We start from the raw sequence: 22,315 nt of genomic DNA, 5'->3' as shown, positions 1-22,315 counted from the left end.
AGACCCTTCCTTTCCCAGACAACAACATAACAAGAGCATTGCGGTTCTGGATTGACATTAGGGAAGGCATGGCTAGCTGTTCGTGCACTGCCTCAAGTCCCACTTGTGTCCGTTTGCCCAATTTCTGCATGTTGCAATGGATGTAATTTATCCTGTCAACGTTCTTGTTCATTGTCCACCAGCAGCAAATGGAGGACTCCCATCCCGCTTCAATTTGGTCAATTAATTCTTATTAATCAGGAACGTCTGGGGACTCTAATTGCATCAATTTCAGTCAGATCATCGTCGCCTCTCAAATTTAAAGACATTATGTTTTTGTTTTTTTCCAGCTTTTTCTCAGATCTTGGCATGTCGGTACATATATAATTTTGGTTGACTACAGTCTCTAAAAGCAATGGTTTCTTTTCTTTTTCTTCCATTCAACGGATATTATATAGAACACTCTGTCGCACATTTCACAATCAGTAAACAAACTATCCACATTCATTTTCGAGATATTGATTCCATTCTTTAACATCTACAGCAGTTGTTGACAAACTATTATTTCTTTACATAACGTTTTTGCCACTGTCAAGGCCTTCAGTGTTTATTTTGAAGCTAATTCAATCCATTTTTAGAATGCATCTATTATGACCAGGCATTATAACCCTGTGGATTGTGTTAAGCACATGTTAAACAAGCTCTACAAAAAAATTTTTTATAAACGTTTTGAATATGAATCAAATTCCTATGTTGTATAAAGCTGACTGAACTGCCCTTCCATCCCCCCTGTTGAGCCAGGTGTCAACGGCACGTGACAACACCATGGCTCAATACAGCTGCCCATTTGTATCATGTCCTTTCCTTTCTCAACGCAACAACCCAATCCACCAAACGAATAAAAAAAAAAATAAAAAAAAATAAACAAAATAACTGCTGGTAAAATAATATAATAGTTAACTGTTGTAGTTTCATAACTCTAACTAACTCAATCGCTCTCTCATTCTCAAAAATTAAATTTAGTTTTGAAATGTTGGTATTTCATAATTGTACATCATCTAATTCCAGAAAGCAAGTTCTTTCCATCTCTCAGATTTTGTCTAACCAAGGCTAGGCATTAAAAGGAGCGTGGACCAGTTTCTGCCCATAAACAAATTGCTCGCTTTTTTATTTTTCCTTCCTATCTTAACAAAATCGGTTTTGTTTTGCGGTGCAAATCAGATAGACTACAGATAAATAAATTCTTTAGTGCACCTATATTAGCGAATTTAATCCTTTTAACACATGACACAACACACAGACAACACAAAAACAGCAGAGACACAGCTCACAAACAACACCAACAAACAACGCTGCGCAGACGTCATCCTCTATTTTGACGTGTTGGCCAGTACTGGGAGAAACCAATGACGCCGTCCCCCATCCCCCGCCAACCCAGCAAACAGCTACCCGCAGAGTCCAGAGCCCCACACCTACATCAGTCTCCCCCACAATCAAAGTACAATATCACTCACCACAGGAGCCGGCTCCTACACCCTTTTCACACCACAATACCACACTCCCCCCTCCACAGTCCGGTCTAAGTGGAGACAATGGAAGGCAGGAAGGCACAGGGGAGACACCGTAGGAGCAAGCTCCAGCAGTCCTCCCACTAACCAATTACAACAAACAACAAAAGCACAAATCACTTATGTCTGTTTGGGAGGATCACAACAGCCAAACGTTACAAATGACAAACCATAAGACGCAGGTCTTGGAACCACATTGACGACCGCCAAACGCAAATGCCGGGTCAAGGACCGATCTTCGTCTGTTCTTTGCAACTCTTGTCAAAAGCAACCTTTATTATTCTTTTGTTTGTATTTGTTTTTGTTTTTTTTTTCTTCTTTCCTTTCTAGCATCTAACTTACTCAAAATCATTCTTCCTTCAAAGTCGCTCAACTACTTGTCCATAGCAGTCTCCGACACTTCAACCATTCAACCTGTATTTTCCCTTCAGTCGGGCATTCAGTCATCAATGCTCATTTGCATCTCACACATAGTCTCCAAAAATGAGTCTTTCTATCACATTGGTCCCAATTCATCCAAGCACTCCACGCAACATTCACATACCATTCTCAACTCAAGGTTCCTGATAGAACAATCCACCAATCCAAAAAACTCAACACACAAAAAAAACTGCTTGCATATTAATCCGAATTTTCTCCTTGTTTTCAAATTCAAAGAACTCAATCTCTCATATTCAGCTTGCATATAGAAATTTGTATACCGTTTTTTTCCGTGTATAGTGCGCCCCCATGTATAGTACGCACCCCTAAAAATGGCATGCTGATGCTGGAAAAAAGCTTGTACCCATGTATAATACGCACCCAATTTTTATGAATTTAAAAAAAAAAAAAAAGTTAATTTTTTTTTTTTTTTTTTTTTTTTAAGTCCCAATGATCGTCACACACGCAGGGAGGCAATGGGTCCCATTTTTATAGTCTTTGGTATGGTCTTAACTAGGCTGGATGTATTTTTTTTTGTTGGCGTTGATTTCTCCGACTGCCCGTAAACGCACCACCGCGCACGGGAAAGAGGCGGCTCTGTATGGGAGAGACGTTGAAGAGGAATAAAAACACCCTTGGAAACCAAAACTTGCCCCTCGTCGTGACTCGGAGCCGCAACAAATGTTTCGGATTTGTGTAGGGTACATTGTGAGACAGCAAACGAGCAGGTGATCGAGCAAGCCTTGTCTGATACGAGAGCATTGCGGTCGCATGGAGCGTGTTTGAAGTGAACAGCAGAGAAGAAAGGAACAAGGCAAAGTGTTGTGAAATAAAATATTACCTGTAATACGGATTTAGGTAGAGAACTGAACTCTCGCTCTTTATATAGCTGACGTGTCTTGCGCATCCGTCTGCGCATCTGTAATGGCGGCCTCCATATGATATCCGGTTTGCGTGTGTGCGAGAGTGAGAGAGAGCGAGAGAGAGCGAGAGAGAGAGAGCGTGAGAGAGAACGCTCAACCGTAGCGCGCCGCCGACCGAGCCGTCAGACAGAGCCGTCGCTGAAATTTAGAAGATATTTTTAAAGTCCTGATGTACTTTCTAAAATTTAAGTGGACCTCAGTGCGCACTGCGCAGGGAGCTTAATTTGGTGCGGTCGCGCAACCGCAGCGCGCCGGGCGCTCACTGTCGCATTGCTTAAAGAGCGCCTTTGTGTTTTAGTCTTAACACCAAAGGAACAAGGCAAAGTGTTGTGAAATAAAATATTACCTGTAATACGCATTTTTTTTTTTTTTTGTACCCATGTATAATGCGCACCCCAGATTTTAGGACAATAAATTAGTTAAATTTTGCGCACTATACACGGAAAAAAACGGTAATCTTACAACACAACCAGTCAACTATTTCTACTAAATGTCAATGTCTTAAATTCACAGTTTTGATTCTTCCAATTCCTGAAAGCATGTTCATGTTCTGTTTCTTATTTAACATGCACTAATGTGGATCAATTTTCTGCTCGCAAACAGATTTCTCTCTTTCCCTCTCATTCTTATCTTTCAATTGTTTCTGTTCTGCGGTGCAAATTGGATGGACCACAGTCTAGCAAATTTCTTTATACTAAAAGTTTAGCCAATTTTCATCATTTTAACACATGCACAACTCTCGCGCGCGTAAGGTAGATCCCAGCACCAATGATTCGTCACAGGCTGGCCATTTCCTGTGGTCGATCATGAGCTAGTCCCTCCCACGCACGCGAGGTCAGCACATTCTAATTTTTAATTTATCTTCTCGAACCAAGTTACATTTATTTACCACTTGATTTGCAAATTTTAACTTCAGTGTACACACACAATTTGATTTGCAAATTTTAACTTCAGTGTACACACACAATTTGATCTCTGGTCATTTGTCTTTGGGCATACAACAGCATTGCCATACTTCTCGTATGGACAGGAGCTCTAATAATCTAAAAAACGTTCTAATAATCTGACAATGACATGTTCTGGTGTCATATGGACATGTGTTACTTCTTTCTCTGCATGAGCATGAGGGGTAAAAGTGGAGGAAGCTTGTCATGCTGTAAATGTGACTTTTCCTCTGCCCCTTCCCCCACCCCTTGATTGGTTTTGTCTTGCAAAACGACACGCTCTTGCCAAGGGTCCTCGTCTCCCACAGTTCCAACAGTTGTCAGAATCTGATGGGGGTTTCGAATTATATGGTGGCCTGCGACCTCGCTGGCCTCTACCTCTTCCTCTGCCCCTTTGGGAGCTCGGAAGAAGATCTTTGCATCTTCATTTAGATCATTATCATCATCTAGATTAAATACATCAGAACATTTGCCTTTCTCAATCGTCACAACACAAGCAGTGTCTGCTTCCACCAAGTGTTTCCTCACCCAGTTGCCTAAGTCGGGGGGTGAAACAGTGAGGAGCACATTTCTAAGATGTTGCTGATAAGCACTCTCAGCTGCATCATCGAATGGGATGCCACTGTGCACCCAGAATTCTTTACCAAATCTTAATTGAATGGTGGTCTCATCACTTTTTATCTTTCCATTTTTTGTCTCTTGAATTTGTTCTCTTCTCTCTTGCGAAGCTTTCAACCACATTCTAGCACAATTCAACTCTCTCTCTTTCCTTTTCTTTTTCTGTCCCTTTGTCATCCTATCTACACTCTCCTCCAAAACATCAACCACTATCTTCCACACTTCGACTTTCAACTTCCCTTCTACACCATACTTTTTCTTCCACTTCGGCATGTATTGCATACAATTAGGACATTTACTCGCCATGAACTTCTCATCTTCTTCAAGAGCTAGAGATCTACCGTTCTTATTTCCCATCTTAATTTGGTATTTTTAGTTTATACAATTTTTTTATTTCTTTTTTTTCCTGTTCTTTTCTTTGAGGATCCTCAATGCAGGTTTAAATTGACCTTTCACCAAATTCTCTCCGCAGTCAATTTATCCTACCAATCGCACTCTCAACACACAAACACCAATGCTTTTTATTTCTAGGCCTACCCAAGATGGGTGTAAAACCCTCCAACACAGCTTGGAAGAACGGACAAAAAAAGAATCTACGCCCTTCTTCAATTAAGAAAAAGAAGCTCTGTTTTTTCTTAGCCCGTTCCTTCCACTGGGACTTGAACCCAAGCTGTTCTTTGGCCGGAAAAACGTACAAAGAAAAATCTACACTCTTCTTTGACTAACAAAAAATAAGCTCTGTGTTTCTTAGCACGTTCCTTCCACTGGGACTCTAACCCAAGCCAGATCCCTCAGCTTGGAAAAACAGACAAAGAAGAATCTACGCACTTCTTCGATGAACGAAAAAGAAGCTCTGCTTTTCTTAGCCTGTTTCTTCCTCTGGGACTTGAACCCAAGCTGTCTCCCGTATGGGTGTAAAACCCTCTAACACAGCTTGGAAGAACGGACAAAAAAAGAATCTACGCCCTCCTTCAATTAAGAAAAAGAAGCTCTGTTTTTTCTTAGCCCGTTCCTTCCACTGGGACTTGAACCCAAGCTGTTCTCCCGTGCACCCTTTACGCGTTTCACAACCACACAATTTTTTTAACTTACCTGACCCCTGGTCCGTTGCATTGCGGGAACCCGCCAATCCACCTCTGGCAGACGAAGGCTGACCTAAGATGCTGGCCCAGCGAAGAAATTCTCTTCCCAGGACTTTCTTTTCCAGGTCCCCCTAAAGCAGTGCTTCTCAAATAGTGGGGCGCGCCCCCCTTGGGGGGCGCGGTGCTATTCCTGGGGGGGCGCGTGTGACCCTGGGGAACAGGCTTTTTTTTTGGCAGTACTAGAATAAAGTGTAATTGCGCGTTTACTACAGCAGGGGGCAGTGGCGCTCTCATTGTTACTTCTGTCACGTTTGCGACAGTGCAACATTTTACGACTTACAAGACAAGTTAGGATAGTCACGGTGGGGAGGGGGGGCGCGAATAGTTTTCTTCTTGCTAGGGGGGGGCGTAACAGAAAATAATTGAGAAGCACTGCCCTAAAGGACACTGGCTTGTCGACAATGCAGCACGTCCTCCTCCGTCAGCCAGATGGCGGGTATGAGGGTCCCGGGTTTCGGCACCAAAAATGTTAGGGTGGTGATCACTCTAACTTATTTTGCAAGAACCACACTGGAGTCAAGTTAGTCATTTTAGACACCTGCAGGCGGAGAGTTCACTCGTCGCTGTGCTTACAGCGATGGTCGAATGAAGTCTGACTCAGGCCTCGTCAGGCGCTTATTTATTGAGAGAAACAGAGTGGGGTTGAAAGTGGGGGTTGAAAGTGGGGGTTGAAAGTGGGGGTTGAAAGTGGGGGTGTGGGAACACACAGGATAGGGTGAAGACGGTCCCCTGCTGATCAAAGCATAGCAGGGGACCTTTTACGACGTTCTGTAAACAAAGCAACTTTGATTGCTTCCTCTGCAGCTAGTCAATAAGTTGAAATGATCTTAGCACTTTGGTAAACTAATTTTGTCGAGACAGGACAAACTAGTTAAATTATTACAGGTTATATTCCAACATAATCATACGATGAAGATATTCTGCAAACCCTAACAGAGGCTGTTGAGGAATAATAGGGAAATTGAGAAGTAGACGATGATGTGTTTAAGTTGGTTGGAAAGTGACTAGAACGGTGGCTTGATAGGACGAGAATGAGACAGCAAATGTTGTGTAGAAGACTGAAAGATGTTGAAGGTGAACATGATGGGGGAGGGCAACAGCAAAGTTGGCCTGCCCTTTGAGAAGGTGAAACTGATAAGCGTGCCTGCGCTCGCGCGTTGTCGCGGGGCGGGGCTGTCCGCGTGGGCCTTTGCTATGCTCGTGTGGGCGGTGGGCCAGCATCATGATTGTTGCAGGAAATGGCCAGCCTGTGACCAATCAACATTGATGCTGCGCCCCCCTCGCACGAGGGGTGCTGTGGCTGCGGGCGAAGCAGGGAAAGTGTGAGTTTCTCAGAGAATGTTTGAATATTTGAAGCAGGGTGATGCTTGAGGAAGATGTGACAATATTTGCATGAAGGATAAAAGGCACTGATGAGAAAACAAAAGTATAACCAAAACGTCAAAATAGAGGATGACGTTTGCGCAGCGTTGTTTGTTTGTATTGTTTGTGAGCTGTGTCTCTGCTGTAAGTTTTTGTGCTGTCGGTGTTATGTGTTAAAATTGGCTAATGTAGGTGCACAAAAGAATTTGCTAGACTGTAGTCTATCTGATTTGCACCGCAAAACAAAAGCAATTTTGTAAAAATAAGAAGACAAGAAAGGCAAGAATTTTTTTGTGGGCAGGAACTGGTCCACACTGCATTAATGCCTATCCCTGATGAAACAAAATTTGAGGGATGGAAAGAACTTGCTTTCTGGAATTGGATGAAGCAAAATTATTAAATAACAACATTTCAAAGCTAAATTTAGAAGAAATAGTCAATTGGTTGTGTAAAGACTACACAAGTTTTTACATTTGAGGATAAGAGAGTGTTTAAGTTAGTTAAAGTTAAGAAACAACAACAATTGACTATTATATTAATTTACTGGCGGTTATTTTGTTGTTTTTTATCTTTATCTTGATTGGTTTGACACCTTGAGGGAGGAAAGATTAGGATGTGGAACACGGGTTGAGACAACCAGTTACACACGCAAAACATGTGTGCACTGGGACACTGAGAAGCGTTTTGAAAGGTGTGTCAAATTAAATGGAGATGAAATCATATGTAGTAATACAACACTTTACTACATATGGATTCTCTAAATCGTACGATTGAGTAAAATAAAACATACTTTTTGATTTTTGTTCAAATTACTAAGATTCTTGTGATAAACGATGAGAAACTGATTGAAAAGAAACTACAAGAAACTACAACTAAGCTAGTTGTGGAAGCAGTCCAATTGCCACGACAAATAGCTATATGCACGTGTGCAGGGCACGCACGAGACTGATAAGGTGTCAGGAGGTAACAAGCTTGCAGACGGAACCTGTAAATGATGTAAGTTTGTGCTTGAAGCGTTCGCTGAATCCAGTGGATGGCGCTCTTGCGATCGGTGTAGCTAATTATTTTGATTTATTTGTTTGCACATTGTTTAAGTTGTGTACATTGTTTATGGCACTATTATCTCCATATTAGTAAATATATTCTATTTTTTGTAGAGAATTAGTCTAAAATTTGGGGTTTTACGTCACGTGAGTTTTGGCTCGAACTTCCGGTTCCTGTCCTTTAGCGATCAGCATAAGTGTATGGCGGACTCCGACGCTGGTGTTTCAATCCATCTAAACTTAAGATTCTAAAGATTCATCTTTCAAGAAGATTAACCCCAGCCCTAGCCACAAGCAGGCAAAGTGGTGTGTTTGTTACCTTTTATTCGTGTGTAATGTGTTTATTTGTGTAATATGTATGTACGAACTAATGGTTTGTTGTTTCTATTTCTGTTAGTTCTACGGTGATACTTTTGACCAAGATCATTAAAAATCATCTGTAAAAAGAACTCTAGTCTTCCCTATGTGACTGAGGCTGGCACAGTAGAACACTTCACTGCTCCCGGTGAGGACCAGCGCGAAGAGATCGACGCCAGGTGACGGAGCTGCTAGCAAGAAACGGGACTGCAACACGTGGCTGGACATAACGCATTGAGCAAGTAAAGCAGCAAGTGGGCGAGCGACAAGGCTAAAGAAGCAAGCACTCAAGTTCGTGTCTTGAAAGAAGCAAAAGCACTCGTGAACGGTCTGTAAAGCCTCAAGTGTTATTAATAGAGCACGCAAGTAAGCAGTAAAGGATAAATTTATCCTACACAATAATTAGTTAAGAGTCAAAGAAAGTAATGACTACATTAAGTTATTAAGATAATAAGCATTTATTTAGTCTGATACAGAGCATTGTGAGGTATTTTTCAGTTTGTAAAAGTGCTAGTATTGAAGTGTAAGCTTTGTTAATTGTATATGAAACACCTTTTTGGGCATTTTAGTTCATTTTGCTGACTGCGACATCTTATGTTAATTGCATACAAGCATATCCTCACAGAGCATTAAAGCATTTACACATTTCACACCATTATAAGCCAAATACAAGTTAATGTTAATATACATAATGTATTAACATGGAAGACAAAAATCAGATTACAACACACTCCACACAGAAAGACAGTTGTGTAGAGTCTGCTGTCGAAGAGGACCGTAATGACCAAATCAAACAAGAGCAGGACATCAGAGAGGATGTTCAACAACCCCACGGATCCAAAGACGATAATGCTCCACAGGACATTCGCAGAAGTCAGCGTAGACGCACCCTCACTGAAAAGGGAAAAGCACTGCAAGATGCAAAGGCAAAAGATTGCAAAAGAGATTTAGAGCGAACATACAAAAAATGGAAATATCATATAAATTGTTATAAGAATTTCCTAAAGAGAAAAGACACTGATATGATACTTGAAGCTCTAAATGTCATAGAAAGTCACCAATCAGACATAAGTTATCTGTATGAAGAAGTAAGGGACATTGAAGTTCCAGATGCTGAGCTAAGAAGGAAATGTGATGTTTGCTGGGCTATTACTAAGGCAGCCAAAGAAAAGGCACAATGTCTTATTGAAGGAAACGGTGATCCAAGCGACATTCCTTGGCCTGACTCAGAATCAGTATTTCAAGACACACTGTCCAATGCTTCATCTGAACTCACGTTCATGTCAAAACCCAAGTCCAGACTGTCCAATTGTTCCTGTCCTGATTCACTGCAACAAAGACATCAAGCAGCAGCAGAAGTTGCAGCTTCAGAAGAGATAATAAAATTAATGAGAACACAATATCAATATGAGGTGGAGATAAGAGAACTTGAAATAGAGGACGCAAAGAAAAGGGCACAGTTTTTAACGGAAAGTACCAACATAAAGACAAGGTTAGAAGAAAGGAGAAAGGAAGTTGAGCTATTGAAAGAGTTACAAAAGCATAACGCAGCACAAGCAAGGCTAAAGGTTTATGCTGAAAGCATTGCCAGTGAGAATGAAGACAAACCTGTCATCAAAACTCCAGTAAAGCAAGAGGACTTAACCAAACCAAGTTTTCCCAATATAGATGCACAACCATTTTCTCCTTTTCAAGCACCAAATCCTACCAGCCCGTCCTCGTATTCCTTTCCAACTCCAAGAACTCAAGCTCCTGTGCCTCAGCCAACCATTATGGTGAGCCAAATACCTCCTGTTACATCTTCAGTAGCATCTATTGATCTTGTACAAACACTCACAGAAGCTATTACAGCCAATAGAATTCCAATACCAGAACCAGCAGTATTTCTGGGAGATCCTTTGCAGTATAATGATTGGAAGTTGTCCTTTCAAACATTAGTTGATCGTAAGAACCTGCCAACACAAGAAAAGCTCTTCTTCTTGAGACAGTATGTTGGAGGTGCAGCCAAAAAAGCGATAGAAGGTCACTTTCTAGTTGGGACAGATACAGCCTATAGTAGTGCTTGGCAAACACTCAAGGACAGATTCGGAGACCCATTTGTCATAGGCAAGGCATATCGTGACAAGATTCAGTCCTGGCCTAAAATCACTAAGGACAGTAAAGATCTACGTGAATTTGCAGATTTCCTGAGCAGTGTAGAATCAGCCATTCCTTATGTACAAGGACTAAACATTTTGAATGACTGTGTTGAAAATCAAAGAGTAGCAGCTAAGCTACCCGATTGGCTAAGTTCACGCTGGAATAGGAAAGTGACTGAATACCAGGATGAATATAAAACATTCCCCAGTTTCAGCCATTTTGTCAATTTCCTCAATAAGGAGGCAAGAATTGCCTGTAATCCTATCACATCACTGCAAGCAATAAAGCCATCTGAATCAGACTACAAGCAAGCCGCTAAACCCAAGCCAAAGGGAAACACTTTACATGCTAAAGCTCTTAGTACAAGTTCCAGTGAGAGGACAAACATGACCTGTACTTTCTGCAAGAAATCTGGCCACACACTCCACAAGTGTCGAAAGATAATGGAAAAGCCAGTAGGAGAAAGAGTAAAGTTTGTGCAATCTGAGAAGTTGTGTTTTGGTTGCCTCAAGACCGGACACAACTCTAGAAATTGTAATTCCAGAAGTGTATGTGAAAAGTGTCAAAATTCTCACCCAACATGCTTACATCAAGATAGAGAGAGAAAAGACAAAGAACAACGATCACAAGCGAACCAAGAAGGGATCAAAGAGAATCAAGAACCAGAAAGAAAGTCAGATCTACAAGAGATGAAGTCAAGGCAAGTGACAGCCAATAGAGTTGTGCAACAAAGATCAAAAGGTTGTACCTCTTCAGTCATTCCAGTTTATGTTTCAACTGTGGATGAACCAGACCAAGAGAAACTAGTCTATGCCTTGCTTGATACACAAAGTGACACTACTTTCATTCTGAAGGACACAGCTGAGATGTTAAATGCAAAGACTGAACACGTCAAACTCAAGATTTCCACAATAACATCCCAAAGTAAGACTGTACACAGTACTAAGCTAAGTAATTTACAAGTCAGAGGCATTAATTCTGAAGCAAGAATCAAATTGCCCCCAACCTATACTAGAGACTACATACCTGCCAATAGATCTCATATTCCCACAAGCAAGACAGCAGAAAACTGGTCTCACCTCAGACATCTAGCAAAAGAGATGCCTCCAGAACTCGATTGTGAAGTCGGCTTACTGATTGGCTATAACTGCCCACAGGCTTTATTGCCCATTGAAGTTGTGACCGGAGAAAGAAATCAGCCATTTGGACAGAAATCTATACTAGGATGGAGCATCATTGGCTACAGTAATTCTGAGTGTGAATTTGAAGACGAGATTGGTGTTAGTCATCGCATTACTGTAAAACAAGTCCTGCCAGCTGTTGAGTTTCACAACCTTAAAGATGAAGTACATTTCGTAAGCAGGAACAAAGTTAAGGAAGTAATCTCTCCAGCTGATATAATTAAAGTACTTGAAAGGGACTTTGTTGAAAGAACCACTGAAGAAGATCCCATGTCACAAGAAGACATGCTGTTTCTGACCAAGGTGAAAGAAGGTATAAAACAAAGGTCAAATGGACATTTTGAAATGCCATTACCTTTCAAAGATGGAAGACCTAATCTACCAAACAATAGGCCATGTGCAGATCATAGACTGAAATGTCTGGAGAAGCGTCTGAGAAAAGATGGAAGCTATTTTAAGGACTACGTGGCATTCATGGAAGACATAATAAAGAGAGGAGATGCTGAGAGAGTGCCAGAAATGGAGATAAACAAAGAACCAGCCTGGTATATCCCTCACCATGGCATCTATCATCACCTAAAGCCAGGTAAAATCCGTGTAGTCTTTGATTGCTCAGCAAAGTTCCAGAACACATCTCTTAATGAACATCTTCTAAGCGGGCCTGACCTCACAAACACTCTAGTTGGAGTTCTGTGTCGGTTTAGAAAAGGACAAGTGGCAATTATGTGTGATGTGGAGCGCATGTTTCACCAGTTTCATGTTGTTGCTGAAGACCAGGATTACCTCAGATTCCTATGGTGGGAGGAGGGTAATATGGACAAGCCACCATCAGTGTTCCGAATGAGAGTTCACCTATTCGGAGCAGCGTCCTCACCTGGATGTGCAAATTTCGGACTCAAGCATCTAGCATCACAAGGTGAAGGAAAGTTCAGTCAAGCTGCCATTAAATTCATACAACGTAATTTTTACGTGGATGATGGGTTGGCAAGCGTTGATACTGAAGAGGAAGCTATCCAGCTTGTTACAGAAGCAAGAGGCCTATGTAACTCTGGAAGGTTACACTTACACAAGTTCATCAGTAACAACAAGAAAGTGCTCTCTTCTATCCCAAAGGAGGAATGTGCAGGAGGAGCTAATGATTTGGACCTAGCTTTTGGAGAACAAAAACTCGAAAGAGTTTTAGGAGTCCAGTGGTGTTTAACATCAGACACATTTCACTTCAGAGTTGTCATGCCAACCAAACCCTGCACTAGAAGAGGAGTTTTATCTACAGTAGCCTCAATTTTCGATCCTCTCGGATTTGTCACGCCTTTCATTCTAGTTGGAAGGAGAATTCTCCAAAGGATGTGCCAAGACAAGTTAGACTGGGATGAACCGCTTCCAGATGACCTTAAGCCGCACTGGGAAGCCTGGCTACAAGACCTCGTCAACCTATTTTCAATAAAGATACCACGTTGCTATGTACCTGCAACATTCAAAGACATTCAACAGTATCAGTTGCACAGCTTTTCTGATGCTAGTACTTCGGGGTATGGAGTATGCTCATACCTTAGAGCTGTAACCACATCCGGAGAAGTTCACTGTACTCTTGTGATGGGCAAGGCAAGAGTCGCTCCAACAAAAGTGACAACAATTCCAAGGCTTGAGCTCTCTGCTGCGGTAGTAGCTACAAGAACAGCTTGCTTCCTGAAGAGAGAGTTAGAGATTGAAGACCTCCAAGAATACTTTTGGACTGACTCCAAGGTCGTTCTTGGTTACATTAACAATGACGCAAGACGATTCCATGTATTTGTAGCAAATCGCATTCAAAGAATCAGGTCAAGTACTGAACCAAGTCAATGGCGATATGTTCCCTCTGAACAAAATCCCGCTGATCATGCGTCTCGAGGAGTCACGACCAAGGAACTCAAAGCATCAAATTGGTTCACTGGGCCCAATTTTCTATGGCAAAAGGAACTTCCAAAAGACGAGGACAAATTCAAAGATATTGACAGTAAAGACCCAGAACTGAAAATGTCACACGTTTTCAAAGTAGAAGCAAAAGAAGAGAATTCATTTATCAAAAGAATGCAAAACTTTTCCGATTGGAAAGGATTGGTAAGGGCCATAGCAAGACTCAAACGCTTGGCAAAGTGTGTAAAGAGCAAGACAAAAATGTCACATGACGCGAGTACTTTGGAAGAGAGAAAGGATGCAGAAGAATTCATAATTCAAACTGTACAAAATGAAGCATTCAGCAAAGAAATCAAGTCACTGAAAGGGAAGGGTGAAGTTCAGACAGCACAAACTAACCTTCACAAGTTAAGTCCCTTCATTGACAAGAAAGATGTCTTGAGAGTAGGAGGACGACTAACTGATGCATCACTACATCCAAATGTCAAACATCCTGCTATCCTTCCAAAGGAACACCATGTGTCAAACTTACTCATTAAGCATTTCCATGAAAAGATCCATCATCAAGGCCGTGGAATGACTCTTAATGAAATACGGGCCAATGGAATATGGATTGTTGGCTGCAGTAGTAGTGTGTCATCATTCATTCACAAATGTGTGAAATGCAGAAAATTCCGAAGATGTAATCAAGAACAAAGCATGGCAAACCTACCTCCAGAAAGGTTGGAAGCTACACCTCCATTTGTGTACACTGGTATGGATTGTTTCGGACCATTTTACATAAAGGAAGGAAGGAAAGAAATGAAAAGATATGGACTGTTACTCACCTGCATGTGTTCACGAGCTGTTCACATTGAAGTCTTAGATGATCTCAGTACAGATTGTTTCATCAATTCTCTACGCTGCTTCATAGCAATACGTGGCAATGTAAGTCAACTGCACTGTGATCAAGGCACTAATTTTGTGGGTGCAAAAAATGAGTTTCAGAACCTCCTAGAAGCAAGTAAACAAAAGCTCAAAGACTTAGGTTGCAAATTTGTTCTCAACCCACCTGCTTCAAGTCACATGGGAGGAGTCTGGGAGAGACAAATAAGGACAATAAGAAATGTTTTGAAGTCCATTTTGGATCAAGCTGCTCAAAGGCTTGACACCTCATCCTTGAGAACCTTTATGTATGAAGCCATGGCAATTGTTAATAGCAGACCACTGAGTGCAGAATGTATCAACGACCCTGTGGGACCTGAACCACTGACACCTAACCACATATTGACAATGAAATCTACCATAATTTCACCCCCTCCTGGAGAATTTGTCAAAGAAGATCTGTATCTGCAGAAAAGATGGAAAAGAGTTCAATATTTGGCCAACATTTTTTGGACCAGGTGGAGGAAGGAATACCTGTTGAACCTACAACAGAGGAGAAAGTGGAACAAGACTCGAAGAGACATGAAAATAAATGACATTGTATTACTACAAGATGATTGTCTACCAAGAAACCAATGGAAACTGGCCAAAGTGGTAGAAGTGTTTCCAGGAGCTGACAACAAAGTTAGGAAGGTCAAACTTCTTGTTAGTGACACCACACACAATAATAACAAAACACATACAACTAAGTCATTTTTGGAAAGACCAATACACAAGACTATACTTTTACTTGAAGCTAAGGACTGATAAGACACAGCGCATATTTGACATTTCCACATGGTTTAATAAGTTTATTTTGTGTTAATTGTTAAAGAATCACACAAAGTGTGATGGTGGGAGTGTAAATGATGTAAGTTTGTGCTTGAAGCGTTCGCTGAATCCAGTGGATGGCGCTCTTGCGATCGGTGTAGCTAATTATTTTGATTTATTTGTTTGCACATTGTTTAAGTTGTGTACATTGTTTATGGCACTATTATCTCCATATTAGTAAATATATTCTATTTTTTGTAGAGAATTAGTCTAAAATTTGGGGTTTTACGTCACGTGAGTTTTGGCTCGAACTTCCGGTTCCTGTCCTTTAGCGATCAGCATAAGTGTATGGCGGACTCCGACGCTGGTGTTTCAATCCATCTAAACTTAAGATTCTAAAGATTCATCTTTCAAGAAGATTAACCCCAGCCCTAGCCACAAGCAGGCAAAGTGGTGTGTTTGTTACCTTTTATTCGTGTGTAATGTGTTTATTTGTGTAATATGTATGTACGAACTAATGGTTTGTTGTTTCTATTTCTGTTAGTTCTACGGTGATACTTTTGACCAAGATCATTAAAAATCATCTGTAAAAAGAACTCTAGTCTTCCCTATGTGACTGAGGCTGGCACAGAACCGCATAGCTGCAGTGCAAAAGACGCATCAAATTTTATACACACAAGAAGCGGATTGAATTACTGGAATTTTTTTAAAAAAAAGATGTGCAGCGACAAAGTCCATCGACTGAAATTCAATTATGGACGTAAAGAGGGGCAAGAGTGGAGAATGGTATCTATAAATGTCCAGAAGACAGACCTGTCCTACCGAGGAACCTATACAAATGGGTAGCAATATTGAGCCATAGTGCGTGTCACATGGCTCAAGAGGTGGGATGGTGGGGCTGGTCAGTCAGCTTTATACAACATACGGATTTGATTCATATTCAAAACATTTTCAAAAATAAAAAAAAAATAAAAAATTGTAGAGCTTGTTTAACATGTGCTAGACACAATCCACAGGGTTATAATGCCTGGTTATAATAGATGCATTCTCAAAATGGTTTGATTTGGTTTAAACAAAAACACTGAACGCGAGTAGGGGAGAGATGAGTGAACAACTTATATTGATCACTCCAAAAAAAAAAAATTATGCTGCATTGTAGCGATTTAAAAGATCAATTTGACCTTTGCAGGATGATCTGCTGTGTCAGATCTGGACTGCCATGAAAGTATGATGTTTATATGTGCACTTTGTCAACAACCGCTGTAGATGTTAAAGAATGGGATGAATATATCTAAAGTGAATGTGGATAATTTGTTTCAGGTAACTAGTATTATAGTAAACTGCTAAACGAAAAAATTGATTGCTAATGGCAAAACAAGCTGTAAAGACAAACAAAATTTAATATGTCATATGTATGGGTTTGTGACCATTGCTTTATGTTGTACCGTCACCATTGATCAAAGATTGTGTGAAATCTATCATGTCTATTGGATTATGAAATGTGTGACAGAGCATTCTTTATAGTAATATCCATTGAAGAAAGAAAAAAGAAGCCATTGCTTTCAGAGAATGTAGTCGAGCTAAATTGTATATGTATCAACATCCCAAGATCTGAAAAAAGAAAAAGGACGACTTTGCGACTGACGAGGGTTGTCGCTCTAGCGATGGCTCCATCTTTGAAGCTCCTGTGGTAAACCTGTCCGATTTGTTTCCCGACTCTGACATTGATTATTAAGGCTCGATCTCCTCCCGGGTGTAAATTTGTTCTTATGAATTGTGATCCTACGGCTGAAAATCTTTTTGAAATGGCCGCTTTTGGGTGGTAAGGTGGTCTCTGAGAACTTATGATAAACAGGAGGGAATTGTTAGAAAAATGTATATATATGTTATCATGCGTTCTCTAGTCGATGCTTTACCGCAATATTACCGCAATATTACTGCAATATATGCTTGCTGTTTGGCCTTGCTGTTTTTATGATGTACCACAGAAGAGAGAAGTTACTGGGTCAGACAGGTCGCAGCTGACCACTCAGCAAAATGAAGACATCTACCAAGACAGTTCCTTTTTAACAAATAATGAGGGTTTTCCAAAACTATCTTGATCGTATGATTATGTTGGAATGTATGTAACCAGTAATAAATAACCTAGGTAGATTAGTTTTATGCTTATGTTGGTATGTAACTGGTAATAAATAACTTAGCTTGTCCCATCCTACACAATGTCGTAAAACATCCCCTGCTCTGCTAATCTAGAGGTCAAGAGATTTAACTTGTTTATTCAGTCCACTGTCACCCCCACCCTTTTCCTCTTATTAAAGATGCTCTTGTGGGAAGCGAGAGTCAGACTTCATTCGACCATCGCTGTAAGCACAGCGACGAGTGAACTCTCCGCCTGCAGGTGCCCAAAACGACTAACTTGTCTCCGTGTGGTTCTTGCAAAATAAGTTAGAGTGAGCACCACTCTATAAAAAAAAAAAAAACTTGAAATCACCTTTCTTCTTGTTTGTTGTCAATCGCGCATCGCATTCAGCCATCCTGCCCAACACACTTAGTCAGTAAAATTCATAATTGACGACACATTGTTTGATGCGATGGTGCAATCCTTGATGGTGTGTTGTTTTTATTGTTTGTTTTTTAATCTCCATCACGGACCGGACGTCATACCGAGGCAGTATCACTGCTTATGCGCACTATGGATCCGATGCGAATAGTCCTCTTCTCTTCTTGACTGACAATGAATGTGATAGTTTAATACAATCAGCAAATAACAAAATGCGTATTACAGGTAATATTTTATTTCACGTCATACGGAGACAGTATCACTGCGCATGCGCACTATGGATCCGACGCGCAGAACGGATGCGCAAGACACGTCAGCTATATAAAGAGCGAGAGTTCAGTTTTCTTCCCATTAGTTTCAATTCACAGTTTAATTAGCAGTTTCAATCAGCAAATAACAAAATGCGTATTACAGGTAATATTTTATTTCACAACACTTTGCCTTGTTCCTTTCGTCTCTGCTGTTCACTTCAAACACGCTCCATACGAACGCAATGCTCTCGTATCAAAGTCAAAGTCAAAGTCAGCTTTATTGTCAATCTCTCCACATGTCACAACACAAAAAGAGACCGAAATTAAGTTTTTCTCTATCCCACGGTGACGAGACACATAACACAATAGACATACAAGTTCGCGACCCAATACAAAAACAAGAAGGCAAAAATTCAAACAATCAATAGTAAGAGTGATGAATAAATACTAAATAAACAGATAACACAATAAATAAGAGGAGCAAAACGGAGCCAGCAAGCATAGCACAAAAGTAAAAAACATCATAAACAAAAAAGCACAAACAATAAATAATAAGAGTAATAATAAATAATAAATAAACAGATAACACAACAAATAAGAGCCAGTGTGCATACAGACAGTACAGACAGTAAAAGTACAGGACGCTACGCAGAACGGGGGAGCGAGTTCAGGATCCTAACAGCCTGGAGCATGAAGCTGTTTGAGAGTCTGGTGGTGCGGGAGCGCAGGGTTCTGTACCTCTTTCCAGAGGGCAGAAGCTCGAACAAGGAGTGAGCGGGGTGACTCACATCACTCACAATCGTGGTCGCCTTGCGGGTGAGATGGGAGGTGTAAATGTCCTTCAAGGAGGGGAGCGAAGCACCAGCAATCTTACCAGCCGTGTTCACTATGCGCTGCAGGGCCTTCAAGTTGTAGTCAGTGCAGCCGCCACCCCAAACAGCAATACAGCTGGAGAGGACGCTCTCAATGGTGCCGCGGTAAAATGCAGTCATGACGGCCGGAGGAGCGCTCGCTCGCCTGAGTTTCCGCAGGAAGTACAGGCGGCGCTGGGCTTTCTTTGCCAGTGATGCGGTGTTGGTGGACCAGGAGAGATCCTCACTGATGTGCACCCCCAGGAACTTGGCGCTGCTCACTCTCTCCACCACAGCACCGTCGATTGTCAGCGGCAGGTGTTGGGTGTGACCCTTCCGGAGGTCCACAACAATCTCCTTGGTCTTGTCGACGTTCAGCAGGAGGTTGTTGTCCCTGCACCACGTGGTCAGAAGGTCAACCTCCAGCCTGTATTTAGTCTCGTCTCCCTTGGTGATGAGACCCACCAGAGTCGTGTCGTCAGCAAACTTCACTATACGGTTGTCGCTGTAGGTTGCAGTGCAGTCATGCGTCAGGAGGGTGAAGAGCAGCGGACTGAGCACGCAGCCTTGGGGGGCCCCCGTGCTCAGCGTGATGCTGGCGGAGATCTTGTCGCCAACACGTACTACCTGTGGCCTCTGACAGAGGAAGTCCAGTAGCCAGTTGCAGAGGTAGGTACTGAGACCCAGCGCGTCAAGTTTGCTGATGAGGCGTTGTGGCACAATGGTGTTGAAGGCAGAACTGAAGTCCACAAACAGCAATCTCACATACGAGTCCCTCCTCTCCAGGTGGGTGAGGGCCGAGTGGAAGGCAGAGCAGATAGCATCCTCAGAAGACCGTTTGGCTCGGTACGCAAACTGGAAGGGGTCAATGGTGGGGGGGAGAACGGATCGGATGTGCTCAATGACAAGCCGCTCGAAGCACTTCATGATGATGGGCTTGCTCGATCACCTGCTCGTTTGCTGTCACAATGTACCCTACACAAATCCGAAACATTTGTTGCGGCTCCGAGTCACGACGAGGGGCAAGTATTGGTTTCCAAGGGTGTTTTTATTCCTCTTCAACGTCTCTCCCATACTGAGCCGCCTTTTTAGCGTCCGCACGCCTTTTTCACATGTCCGGACTGATCGCGGTGGTGCCTTTACGGGCAGTCGGAGAAATCAACGCCAACAAAAAAAATGACATCCAGCCTAGTTAAGACCATACCAAAGACTATAAAAATGGGACCCATTGCCTCCCTGCGTGTGTGACGATCATTGGGACTTAGAAAAAAATAAATAAATAAATAAAATAATAATAAAAATAAAAAATTGGGTGCGTATTATACATGGGTACAGGCTTTTTTCCAGTATCAACATGCCATTTTTAGGGTGCGTATTATACATGGGGGCGCATTATACACGGAAAAAAACGGTAGTTAAATTTTGCGCATTATACATGAAAAAAAAACGGTACTTCTACGAATTCATCTGATTCACTTCATTCCACTTTTAACACATTCCAAATATTCATGCCAAATATTCTAAATATTTACGGTTTTCGAGAAGTTTACAAATTTTAAGCCAGTTTTCCCCCATTCATTCTTCATGGCACACTCAATATTTCTCATTTTCTTCCACATAATTCCTCCAATTCACCTTCTTTCACTTTCTAGATTAAAATTTCACAGTTTCACTTTTAACATTGCGGTAAAATTTTGCAAAATTTCCTTTTTCCCTTCTAATTTCTAATTATTTTTTTTCACTGACTTAACCCATTTTAATTTTTTAACTGTCCATCTTAAACCTATTCCAAAACTTCCCACTTGTGAAAAATTTCAAATTTTCAACTTTAAAATTCACGCCCAATTTTACAAAATTCTTTCTATATTTTCATCCATTTTCTGACCAATTCAACATGTTCTAAATTTAAACATAATCTTGTAGCATTCCCCAAATTTTTATTCAGCCTCTTCGCCTTCACACGCAATTTCTACAGAAATTACAAATTCTAGTTATTATTGTTAATCCTCCGTGACCCTCGTAAAGACAAGCCGCACCAGCAATGGATGGATGGATGGATGGATTGTTAATCCTAACCCCAAGTGCCTATCATAAATTGCCATATACCGTAATTTTTGGACTATAAATAATTGGAGTATAAATCGCACCAGCCATAAAATGCCCAAAAAAGTGCAAAAAAAACATATATATGTATATAAGTTGCTCCTGAGTATAAGTCGCCCCCACACCCAAACTATGAAAAAAAACGCGACCTATAGTCCGAAAATTACGGTAAATCAATTGTCGCAAGGGTCATGTCAATGTATTTGTTATTTAAAGGCCTACTGTATTCTTTTTTAATTAAGTAGTGATCTGTATTACTATTTTGCTGACTATCCAGAATTCCAACTTTCTTATGGCCCGTCACCCCTTCAAGCTCATATATGCATTCTATAAATCAGTCGCAGTTTATGTGTAATTAAATTCTGTCGTTTTGATAAAGGTCAATTAAGTTTAGCAATTCAGTCTTCTGTTCCCCGTATCCAAATTTTCACCGGTCCAGTTTATAAAATTTCATTATTTCAATTACCGTTTTTTTCCGTGTATAGTGCGCCCCCATGTATAATACGCACCCTAAAAATGGCATGCTGAAAAAAAGCCTGTACCCATGTATAATACGCACCCAATTTTTATGAATTTTTAAATTTTTTTTTTTTTTTTTTAAGTCCCATTATCGTCACACACGCAGGGAGGCAATGGGTCCCATTTTTATAGTCTTTGGTATGGTCTTAACTAGGCTGGATGTAATTTTTTTTGTTGAAAGGAACAAGGCCTTTCTTCTCTGCTGTTCACTTCAAACACGCTCCATGCGACCGCAATGCTCTCGTATCAGACGCTTGCTCGATCACCTGCTCGTTTGCTGTCCCGTGCGCGCACGGAGCGCGGTGGTGCGTTTACGGGCAGTCGGAGAAATCAACGCCAACAAAGAAAATTACATCCAGCCTAGTTAAGACCATACCAAAGACTATAAAAATGGGACCCATTGCCTCCCTGCGTGTGTGACGATCATTGGGACTTAAAAAAAAAAAAAAAAAAAAAAAAATTTTTTTTTTGTACCTATGTATAATGCGCACCCCAGATTTTAGGACAATAAATTAGTTAAATTTTGCGCACTATACACGGAAAAAAATGGTAAAAAAAAAGAAAAAAAAACTTTTTTTTTTTTTTGTACCCATGTATAATGCGCACCCCAGATTTTAGGACAATAAATTAGTTAAATTATTATTATTATGACTTGTTATTATTAGTGCATCTTCACTGTCAATATCTATGTATTTTGTTTTTATCCCCGTTTCAGTGTCAATAAGCAGCCTTATTATTCCCTCTTTTATCAAAACTCCTCAGTTATGTCCGCCCCAGCACCCAAACAC

At 41.1% G+C, this 22,315-nt stretch overlaps 1 protein-coding gene across 1 annotated transcript; it reads left to right on the top strand.

Annotated features, from left to right (window-relative positions):
* The first annotated feature begins 9,152 nt into the window (after positions 1-9,152).
* LOC133169675 (uncharacterized) lies at positions 9,153-17,605 on the top strand. The gene is made up of 2 exons (XM_061302065.1): positions 9,153-15,696; positions 15,788-17,605. The coding sequence occupies exon 1, from the start codon at positions 9,379-9,381 to the stop codon at positions 15,238-15,240; it is 5,862 nt and encodes a 1,953-aa protein (XP_061158049.1). The 5' UTR covers positions 9,153-9,378; the 3' UTR covers positions 15,241-15,696; positions 15,788-17,605.
* Positions 17,606-22,315: the final 4,710 nt, after the last annotated feature.

Source organism: Syngnathus typhle, linkage group LG16 (assembly GCF_033458585.1).
Source record: "Syngnathus typhle isolate RoL2023-S1 ecotype Sweden linkage group LG16, RoL_Styp_1.0, whole genome shotgun sequence".
NCBI lineage: Eukaryota > Metazoa > Chordata > Actinopteri > Syngnathiformes > Syngnathidae > Syngnathus > Syngnathus typhle.
The sequence above is the reverse complement of the archived record's forward strand: the minus strand, read 5'-3'. Positions and strand labels throughout refer to the sequence as shown.

Excerpts from the sequence above, each read along its gene's own strand:
- LOC133169675 (XM_061302065.1), top strand. The coding sequence starts at position 9,379 with ATGATACTTGAAGCTCTAAATGTCATAGAAAGTCACCAATCAGACATA.